The sequence below is a fragment of the Priapulus caudatus genome, unplaced genomic scaffold, assembly GCF_000485595.1.
Source record: "Priapulus caudatus unplaced genomic scaffold, Priapulus_caudatus-5.0.1 Scaffold213, whole genome shotgun sequence".
Taxonomy (NCBI): domain Eukaryota; kingdom Metazoa; phylum Priapulida; class Priapulimorpha; order Priapulimorphida; family Priapulidae; genus Priapulus; species Priapulus caudatus.
In genome coordinates, this window is record NW_014577274.1 from 57,953 (window position 1) to 69,510 (window position 11,558).

Genomic DNA, 11,558 nt, shown 5'->3' on the forward strand with positions numbered 1-11,558 from the left:
AAATAGGATGAGGTGTCAAATTTTAATCAGCAAGCTTTTGAGAATAGTTGTCTTTACCAGGCTATACAATAGTGACTATTAAGGCAGAAGTGCCTATATTCTTGAGCTGACGGCGTGTTTTTTACCTAGCATGTGATGAGATTTCTTGAATTTTTAAGTTGTCATGTTGTCATTTGAATACGTGGTTTTCATGTGAGTTTGACCCTGGTCCACAACATTGCATCCCAATTCAGATTGCATCGGCAATAATAACATTTAGAGGTTTTAGTGATGAACAACAATTGGTCATTTCAGAAATTATGACAGAGTGAGTTTACACGCTCTCAATTTTAACTTGCAGAAATATTTCCAAAGCGGGACCTTCAAGCAGTATGGCGACGGAGAGGCGCAAAGCTATTTAACTCTTGAGTGGACTAATCAGCATGGCTGTGGTGGTGATGAAGACACTGATCCTCACAAGCAGAATTGTAACATCGTTCTGCAGTACATGTGCCAGGATGAGGATGTTTCTGGTTAGCATCAATTAGTGTAAAACTTTGTAATACTTACAACTATAACTATCATGTAGCACCACACTAAAACTAGTATTACAACTATACATATATATATAAGGACTGCTAGGTGTGCAAAAGATTAATGATGTGCACTGTAGAAGAGTTGGTTCTGACATTATTTTCTAGGCAGGAGTAGGAGTAAAACACTGAATAATTTAGTTTTATGTTTAACATAACATAAAATAACATATATGGTTCATATATCTAAATATCTAGTGTGATATAACGTTACCCAAGCATTCTATTTGGATATAAAAAGTTGCGAGGTTGAGCCATGAATATAAAATGTATTTGATAGGTGCCACGGAGAAGCTACGAGATGGCGTCAACACCAATACACAGAAATTCACTGCACTGAAGAAAAAAGACGAGAATCTGACACAGAAAAAAGCACGACAAGCTGCTGATGTTGACGTCAACATGGCATACCACGAAACCTGGGAGTGGTACGACAAATGCCGCAACAGGGAGCGATGCAAAGGTGGGCCGACCATGAACTTGAGAGCTTGGCATATATTTACTCTTATCGACTGTCCATCTGCTTATCATGTTCTTTTGTCCCACGTGCAATAGTTTAACAAAATAGATCTTTTAATTATATGGGAATTTTTTATTGACTGTCTCTACAGGTCTATTTACTGCCGATCAGCAGCTCACAACCAACAATGGGCTAGGTTACAGTGGCGCCATCTATACCAGACAAAATAAAAATGGCAACAGGCGTGGATACGAGTGTCCTGAGGAGAGAGATTACTACCCTTATTGGCATCCGACCCCGTGGAAAGATATTGCAATACTACCAATCAATATGTCGTTATGCAGGTATTTCATTTTTCCTATAATGTTATAGTATCACCTTCTATTATGTCTAATGTGATATATTTTAGTACATATGGTAGCTATATCAGCACATGTTGTACAACAAGTAAATTATACCAAAATACGTAATAAAAACCGGAAATCTAGGTTTTTACATCTTAATGGTTAAACTCATCAATCCTCCTTCAGTGAGTGAATCTGTCTCATTTCAACATTACGCAGGCCTATCCTGTAGTCATCAAAGCATTTCTAGTGGCTTTCCTGTTCTAATAGTAATTAGTGGGTGTTCTAATATTGAGAAACTTGTTGTAGCTACCATGAGAAGGAGAGCTTTAATGTCGTTCCACGATATGAATGCCTGGAGCTGTACGTTGGAACAAAAACTATTAGGCACTGGTCTCGCTGGAACAATGAAAATGATTGCAAAACGAATGGAGGGCAGTGGACTCCATTCTATAACTATTTGGAGAAGGCACCAGGTCTCAAAATTAGAATTCAGAGTATATCTAATAATCTAACTTATTTTGAAGTAATATTAATGTATCTATGTACTAACACAGATTCGATTAGTAAATGAATTAATACTAACTACTAATGTCACAAGTGCAGCTTCTAAAAGTTATGCACAACATTAAAACCAAATTCACCTAATTTTATTGAATGCCCTAGCCTGAACTCTACAATGGTTAGTAACAGGAGGACCAGCACAGCATCTGTTTTGCTTGTTGCAGCATATAAAAACGAGGCCACTTGTAAACAGCAAACTAAGAATGGCTACACCTACATATGGGGTAGACCTCTCGGCGAATATACGGAACAATGTCTAGTGGCGCTGGATGCCCCTGAATGCAAGGCTGCTCCATGGACCAGGTACTAAATTTCATGACTTATAATCACATTAAAAATTATGTTTAATATGATGAATGTATGTATAGATACATTTTATATGTAAGTTCATGTTATTATGCTAATTTATTTATTTACCTTGGTTACATTTTTTCATGTTATTTTTTATCTTTGTGTTGAACCTATTTTTGATTTATGTAATAGCGGAAATTAAACTTAACTACTTTAATGAAAATATAAATGAATTATGTAATATGTTAAATTACATAATTATGTACCTGTTTATTGGTAGGTCTAATCACCTGGGTAACACGAAAGGAGGCAGAGCAAGCAACTATACTTGGACTCTTCCATTCTTCCCTTCTGGAAATACCAAACAGTGTGTTGTGCGCATTAGGTGGGTTATCGCAAAATAATTTACTAATATTGCTTCTATTATATCTGCATTTATTGAAAGTAAGTTTTGTCTACATGTGTAAAGAAGCCAAGTAAAAATAAAAAACTAGGTTCCTAGATGAAGTAGCGAGGTTATATTACATAGCTACCAGAACAGGCAGCAGATAAAATTATGTACAAAACTGTCATTTATTTATTTTTCAATTTGAAAAATGTTTAAATATTTTGGTTTTTTAAATTTTTATTGTATTTAATTGTATTAATTGCATTTATCACTTTTCATCGCATTAATTGCATTTTATTTTGTCAACGCAGTGGCTGAGCTGTGTCATAATGGCATGACTTTGATACATTAGGTATAACATATCGACGGACGACTACGATCCGTTCAACACGAACTCCAGCCAGAATCACAACAAACAGGCCGGCATCGTGTCGCCCATACAGCAGAACCCCCTGGTGGACATCGGAGCGGGGAACACGCCGCTGCAGCTCGCCATCAACACGGCGCAGTTCGGAAGGACGTTCCAGGACCGCTCGCACGTGTTCGAGTTGCGGCCACGTCCGAGCGGACTGGAGAAGCAGAGGATTTACAATCTGAACGTCCGCGGCAAGCGAGGCAACATAGTGCAGGTGTGATTGTGGTGCATGTGCGTGTGTGCGTGCGCGTGCGTTTGTGGTGCCAAGCGCGTAGCCATGGGAGGGGGGTCCTGGGACCCTAGGACCCCCCAATCAAAATCAAAATGCAAAAAAAAAAAACCGCGTAGCTGTTCTAATCCTGGCCTCGTTAAAAAAATTAACGTTAAAAAATTGGCGTAGTTAGGGGGGCCATGTGGGGGCCATTGCCCCCTTGTTGATCCAAAAGTAAAAAAAAAAAAAGAAAGAATTGTTTCACTAAAAATAGAATTGTCGTAGTCAGAATGAAGGCTGTACATGTGCCTCAAATACCATCTCCTGCGATCTACATTTTCAAAATTTTCTGGGGGAGGCCCCCCATACCCCCACCTGTTTTAACCCCCTCCTTGGTGGAATCTTGGATCGGCCACGGCATCGGTGTCGTTTTAGAGCTGCAGAAGAAATAATATTGTCAACAAAACAGCATCTAAATTGATTTTAAAGCACTATTTTTACATTTAATAAAAAATTTTAGACCACCAAACAGACCACCCTTGTTACTCGCTCGAGGACCCCCCTAATCCAAATTCCTGGATACGCCCTTGTAGTGGTGCGTGTGCGTGTGCGTGTGTGTGTTTGTGGTGCGTGTTCGTGTGTGTGTTTGTGGTGCGTGTGTGTGTTTGTGGTGCGTGTGCGACTGTGTGTGCGTGTGCGTGCGTGCATGTGTGCGTACATGTATGGGTGAGTGCGTGCGTATGTGTCTGTATCTGTGGACGTGTGCGTATGCATGTGTGTGTACATGTGTGGGTGGGTGCGTGCGTACGTGTCTGTGTGATTGAATTTTGCTTGTGTGACTGTGATAGCCACAGTATGTTTAAATTTGTTGGTGCTAACTGTATGCTTCAGGTTTACCCAGCAGTAGAATACGATTTCATTCCGAATGATCTACACGTCACTACAGCCGACCTTGTTCATGTCCAGTGGACAGCTTGAGTAACAGCAATTGTCTAGAGTAACAATAAAATGTCTTAGAACCTTCGTATTCACCGAAAACTGCCAGTTTCGAACTAATCGTTTTTGTAAACATTCGTTTTCTGTCATCTTGAACTAACAGGAAGTATGGATTAGCTTGTGGCGCCACCGCTTATCTGCAATACCCCCAGTACAGGGACGCACTTGTTTTCAATTCATCACCGACACAAATACAAGTTTACCAATTCTGCCATTAGACATTGTCGCGACACGATAAAATGCATTGCTGTTATGATGTGTTCATATCCAATTTTCTATGCTATAACTGCATAAAATCTTCTTTTTTTTAATGTTGGTGTAATCAGTGATATTTTCGCTGTCAGGTGAGACTATATTCAGCTATATTTAGTTTTTCTGAGCAAAAATCTCGCAATACACACTTTAAAAGCGCGTAGCTGGCCTAATCCTGGCCTCGTTAAAAAAATTAACGTTAAAAAATTGGCGTAGTTAGGGGGGGGGCCATGTGGGGGCCATGATCCGAAAGTTAAAAAAAAGAGAATTGTTCCACTAAAAATAGAATTGTCGTAGTCAGAATGAAGGCTGTACATGTACTCAAAAAGTGCCTCAAATACCATCTCCTGCGATCTACATTTTCAAAATTTTCTGGGGGAGGACCTCCATACCCCCCATCTGTTTTAAACCCCCTCCTTGGAATCTTGGATCGGTCACGACATCGGTGTTGTTGTAGAGCTGCAGAAGAAATAGTATTGTCAACAAAACAGCATCTAAATTGATTTTAAAGCACTATTTTTACATTTAACTAAAAAAAAAATTCAGACCACCAAACAGACCACCCTTGTTACTCGCTCGAGGACCCCCCTAATCCAAATTCCTGGCTACGCCCTTGTAGTGGTGCGTGTGCGTGTTTGTGGTGCGTGTGCGTGTGCGGGTGTGTGTGCGGGTGTGCGTGCGGGTGTGTGTGCGTGCATGTGTGGGTGAGTGCGTGCGTACGTGTCTGTATCTGTGCACGTGTACGTATGCATGTGTGTGTACATGTGTGGGTGGGTGCGTGCGTACGTGTCTGTGTGGTTAAATTTTGCTTGTGTGACTGTGATAGCCACAACATGTTTAAATTTGTTGGTGCAAACTGTATGCTTCAGGTTTACCCAGCAGTAGAATACGATTTCATTCCGAATGATCTACACGTCACTACAGCCGACCTTGTTCATGTCCAGTGGACAGGGTCGAATACCCACAACAATGCAGCTCCGGGGGGTGATGGCCAAACAGGGGACGCTGGTGAAGGGAAGTCTGGTATGTTGGGCTCTTTTTTAAAGTTGCATCTACTATCATGTGATAGAGTTGCGCCACATCGGAAAATCTGTCTGCACACGCATTGTTTTTGATAAAGCAATTGTGTGATACCAACTATGATGAATGTAGTACTATGCTCATAGTAAATGAATATATGGTGATGCAAACCGTATTATTCCCTCCCACTCAGGTGCATATTATCTAGAAAGAATCTTTTCCAATATTAATTGTTGTATTTTGCTTTTTAATGTATGTGTCTATCTATAAATCATCAGAGTTACTCTGTTTTATAAACTCTGAATATAAATTATAATCAAGTAAAACAACAACAACAACTGTATTTTCAGGCACAGATAGGAACAACATAGTGCAGCTAAATAAACTCAGCGAGAATTTCCCCGTACCATATGAGAATTCAACGCTGTGGGAGAACGCGAAGATTGCGTGGATCTACCACGGTAAAAAGAACGTCTCGCCGATGGACCTAGCTCTCAACATGGCATCATCAGGACGCTACAGGTACACATGCGGCCGTTTAGAATTACGCTGGAGAATTCCTGTTACTCGATAAACATATGAGTGCAGCCACGTGACACCAAGAGTGGCATGCGACTGCACTGCTACAAAAGAAGTAGTCGGTTTACCAGCAGCAGGTTAAGTTAGTAAGAAAGTGTACAAATGTAGGACGTATTTATTAGTTGATGAAATCCATCCACCTACCATTTCATTGTGATTTCTACACCATGCAAGCAAGGATCTAAACCCAAAGGATTCCGACAGTTTCCGACCTATCAATAACTATTGTGATGTCACACACGTGGTAGAGGTACTTGTGGAGTGTATCGTAGAGCTAATTCATTCCATACCTGTTAAATAATTACATTTAAGTATTTAAATTTTGCCTGTCTAGTGTGTAAATAGTGTGTATATAGGTAGTGCGTAAATAAATATTGGGGAAAAAATACAATGCCGAAAAAAACCGCTAAATAATTATAGTGCAAAAACTGTGAATACTGTCGTCTCGTCTGAACTGATTCTCCTCCCCTCCTGATTCTGTGCACGCTCGCACACACAGGTGCTTCACTGCCAAGGACTGCCCCGGTCAGAAGCACGCCAAGTACATCTTTGGCGTTGGTTTGAAGATGAGCTCGACACTGGATGACGCGCCTGCCAGCTACGAGGGGGCAATGCTGCGATTCAACAAGGGAACCTACTACTACGCATGCTCACGAAACAACAACTTCACCAACCGCAGCCAGAAGGGCACTCTCGTCGTTAAGTAGTTGGAAGTCGTCTGAGGAAATGGAAGTATCGTAGAACGCCTGGATTAGTTTCATTATTGTCTTGTATGCAATTGTAAGCCAGTGTGTTAGTACTGCATAGAAAAGACATTTAGCTCTGTATACGTACAGAAAGTGAAATACCTCTGTTTACTACTTATATGATACACATGGTCATGTATTGCTGTTGCTGTTCACATAGTACTGCATAGAAAAAGCATTTAGTAGGTCTGTATACGTACAGAAAGAGAAATACCCCCATCTGCTACGTATAGGAACAAATGATAAACGCATAGTCGTATATATGAGGCACATTGGACACTGCTCAAACTTGTAAATATATATGAATATGGCATTCTCAGAAGATAGCCCATTGAGAGAACTGTTCAGAACATGCCAAAAGATTCCATTCCGCTAAACTGTAAAGGTAATTCTAATGTGATAAATCAATTTTCAGCTATGCAACTGTGTGATGAAGTTTATATTTATAAACTTGCATAATATTTATTTTTTTAACATATAACAAGCTATTACAAATGTTTTATATTGTTTTAATAATCAGTAAGTAAATCTTCTTTGCAAATTGTGCCCTACTAATTCACTTGACCACAACTATTTTATATGGTTATGTGTTTACGTGAAACAAAATGTTTATTGTTTAGTTTTTTTAAGCACTGTGTAGTTTTAAAAATAAATCAGATAATTATAGTAATAGTTTCAAAAATAGAGGCATTGTGCACTGAAAGGTAGGATTGGTACGGTATTGTCTGATTAACACTTATACTTTCAACTGAAATAACATCATAACTAAAAGTGATTTAATAATATCAAGAGCTAATAATACCTTATTATTAGCTCTTGATAATAATTATGTATTAATGTTGATTAGTGAGCAGCAATGTCATGTGTTGATATTGAATATAAGCTGCAAAATGTGTATTACAAATGGATCAGTCTGTTGCCTGCTCATCGATTATGAAAAAGAAATAGTCAATCTCTGTAAAAACTACTAATTATCGCCACTAGCCATTCAACAAAGCGCCATTTGCCAAAGTGCCAAAGTGCAATTTAGAATGCAAAACAAAATATAGTGTTGTCAGCACTTTATCTTGCTTTGCTTTGAGTGTGAAGAACAGCTGGTACTGGGCCCATTTTTTGGGTGTATTTGCTAAATATTCTTGATGAACGTGATTAACTGATTATTAACTGATTATTATTATCTATTATCGATCAGTTGGGTGTAATTGATTAATAATAACGAAATTCCAACAGATTTTCGTCACTGTGCATCTTCTAAAGGTTACCCATGCAGTGCAATCAACAACAACAAAACAGTTTTAGTTGACTACACGTAAAACTACAGTTTTGGCTATAGCCCAATTCCTTGAAAATTCAAATTTCAGTATATTCAAGTGCGTGGCTACAGCAACAATTACAACATGCAGGAGCCCGCAGGAACATGAGCAACTGCAGTTCGTGTTCTTGTAGTTATAGTATCAGCCATTATATGAGTATTGTTGCTCTGCAGAAGTTCACGTATTTCATTAGTTCAGCTGGAACTGAGTGTAGTTTTCTGTTGAATTCTCAATTGTTAATTGAGAGATGTGATTCACAGCCGTTTGCTATTGCGAACTGTAAATAAAGCTAGATTTCTGCATATTTTTTGGCCATTATATAATTTGTTGTGTCCTGTAGCCTGCAGCTGCCTAACACTATGTATTGCCTTTTGAGCCCCATCTTAGCTCTCATGAGACTCACTCGTGGGTAAATTACCTTCAAAACACTAACATTTCGTAAAAATCCTGAATGTTGATTCACAGTTGGACCAACATTGGTTCATTGTTGGCCGGTGTAGCATGGTTATGGTATACATCCCACCTATGGCAAATGTCCCCTTTCTACATTGCGCGTGCACAATAAAGGGTAATCGTCTAAGCTCGCCACTAAAACATTTTTGGTAAAAGCTGGCGCCATACAGTAAACACCCGCATAAAAGAAACTGTGGATTAAGAACCTCCAAGCTGAAATTGGACCAATAAAGCACCTATATATATAAGAACCACTTCAGCCTGGTAAATAAGCAGGTTCTTATATGAAAAAAATACCGAAAATTAGAGCAAACTGGGGCAATCCAAGTATGTGTGCTACGTACACCATTGGAAACCAACAATATGTAGTTCCAGCCAGTGGCGTACGCAAGGGGGGTGTTTGGGGTGTTAAACACCCCACTTGCCTCTGTCCCAAACTAACATTAAAAAAAAGAAAAAAAGAGGAGAGGAGAAAAGGGAGAGAGAGAGAGAGAGAGAGAGAGAGAGAGAGAGAGAGCAGATGAGAGAGAGAGAGAGCAGAGAGAGAGACGAGACGTGTGTGTGTGTGTGTGAGAGAGGAGGGAGAGAAAGAGCGGAAAAACGCAGAGGGGCAGAGAGAACAGAAGGGCCCCTATGATCCTCGTTTATTAAGCTTATATTTGTAAACACCCCTCCCGAGCTGTAAGAAACAAGGCTTAGCCTATAACGCCAGCCGGTAAGCCGCCGCACCACGGTGTGATGCTTAGCTGCTGCGCCCATCGGACACGCGCGCTGCCTGATGGCGCCAGCACAAGACACACCGTCGTGGCGCGGTGCAAACACAGCGCATTTCTTGGCGTGTAGGAAAATATCACACGTGTTTGGATATTTTCTGCCAGCGTGTTGGCCAGATTCCACACCGCTGTGCCGGAATGTCGCTGTGTATATTGCACACCGGCATGCTATGTAAACCGACAATCAGCAGCAAGCGTCAGCGACAGCTCACCGTGATCTTAACTTGGCGGGTTGCAAGCGCGGTTGCCACTGCGGCTACACGACCGCTTACACGCCAAGAATCACGCACGTACAACGCGGTATACGCACGTACACGACCCACGCGTACACGCACGCTGCAACCGGTCACACGCACGTACACGCGGGTACACGCACGTACACGCAGAGTACACGCACGTACACGCACGTACACGCGGCATACACGTACCGTACACGCACGTACACGCACGTAACACGCGGATACACGCACGTACAACGCCAACGTACCACGCACGTACACGCACGTACACGCACAGACACGAAACGTGAACACGCGGGTACACGCGGGATACACGCACGCTACACGGCACGCTACACGCGGATACACGCACGCTACACGCACGTACACACAGCATTACACGCACGTACACGCGGCTGTGCACGGCGATACACGCACGATAGCAGCGCACGCTAACACGCGGCCGTACACGCGTCATAGCACGCCACGTACACGCGGCGTACACGCCGGATACACGCACGTACACGCGGCGTAACACGCACGTACACGCAGCATACACGCACGCTCACACAGATACACGCGGCCGTACACGCACGTGCACGCGCGTTACACGCACCATACACGCGGGTACCACGGAGATACCACGCACGTACCACGCGGGGTACACGCACGTACAACGCAGATACACGCACGTACACACAGATACACGGCACGTACACGCGGGGTACACGCGGAGCATACACGCACGTACACGGCACGCACATGCGGTACACTCACGTACACGAAGCCATCCACCACGTACACCGCGTGTACACGCGGATAAACGCCACGTACACGCGGGTACCACGCACGTACACGCACTACACGCACTACACACAGAGTACACGCACTGACACGCGGGTACACGGCACGTGTACCGCGTGTACGTGCGTGTAGCTCCGGGTACCGCGGTGTACGTGTGCGTGTACCCGCCGTGCCACGTCGTGTGTACCCGCGTGTACATTGCGTGATCTGTCGCTGTACGTGCGTATAACCGCTGTACGTGCGTGTATCCGCGTGTACCCGCGTGTTTACGTGCGTGTATTACGCGTCTGTACCGACGTGTACGTGCGCTGTACGTGCGTGTATCCGCGTGCCACCCGCTGTGTACGTGAGTAGTATCTGCTGTGTACGTGCCGTGTACGTGCGTGTATCCGCGTGTACGCTGCGTTGTTTTACGGCGTGTATCGGCGGTACCGCGTGTACCGCTTCGCTGTACCAAGATAGACGTGTACCGCTGCGTGTACGTCGCGTGCTACGTGCGTGCTATCCGCGTGTACGTGCGTGTACGCTGCGTGTACGTACGCTGTATCCGTGTAACCCGCGTGTACGTGCGTGATACGTGCGTGTACCTGCGTGTACGTGCGGCCCGTCCCGCGGTGTACGTGCGGTGTACCCGCGTGCACCGTGCGTGTACCCGCGTGTACGTGCGTATACCGCGTGTACGTAGCCGGGGCATCTGCGTCGTACGTGCGCTGTACCCGCAAGTGCAAACCGACCGCTGCAACCGCAAGTTAAGATCAGCGTGACTCGCTTGACCTGCCTGCCTATGGTCGAGCTTACATAGATGCCGGTGTACAATATGACACAGCGACTCCGCACCACCGTGGGAATCTGCCACAGCGTGGGCAGAAAATATTCAAACACGTGTGATATTTCCACACCAAGGAAATCGCATGTGTTTGCACGCGCCACACGTGTGTCTGTGCTTGCGCCATCAGGCACGCGTGTCCGATGCGCCGCAGCCCACAAGACACACCGTGTGGCGGGCAGCTTAAGGAGTGTGTACAATGAAATGAGCATAAGAGACCCAAAATCGATCTGCTGCCCGGGCATGCTCGACGAATCGCCGATGGCGTAAATAAATGGTAGATTTGGGCAGAATTGATTGCACGAACACATATTATGTTCATAGACTTGAGTT

The 11,558-nt window shown here is 43.3% G+C and overlaps 1 protein-coding gene across 1 annotated transcript in view; it reads left to right on the forward strand.

Moving 5' to 3' along the window:
- LOC106807413 (protein DD3-3-like) overlaps positions 1-8,455 on the forward strand; it is a gene marked incomplete in the record, with an annotated part of 11,752 nt that extends 3,297 nt beyond the window's left edge. The window contains 10 exon segments of the mRNA XM_014809733.1: positions 340-512; positions 853-1,035; positions 1,184-1,376; positions 1,686-1,852; positions 2,105-2,243; positions 2,512-2,616; positions 2,972-3,248; positions 5,363-5,516; positions 5,864-6,035; positions 6,592-8,455. Of these exon segments, the coding sequence (XP_014665219.1) occupies positions 340-512; positions 853-1,035; positions 1,184-1,376; positions 1,686-1,852; positions 2,105-2,243; positions 2,512-2,616; positions 2,972-3,248; positions 5,363-5,516; positions 5,864-6,035; positions 6,592-6,799 (1,771 nt within the window).
- Positions 8,456-11,558: the final 3,103 nt, after the last annotated feature.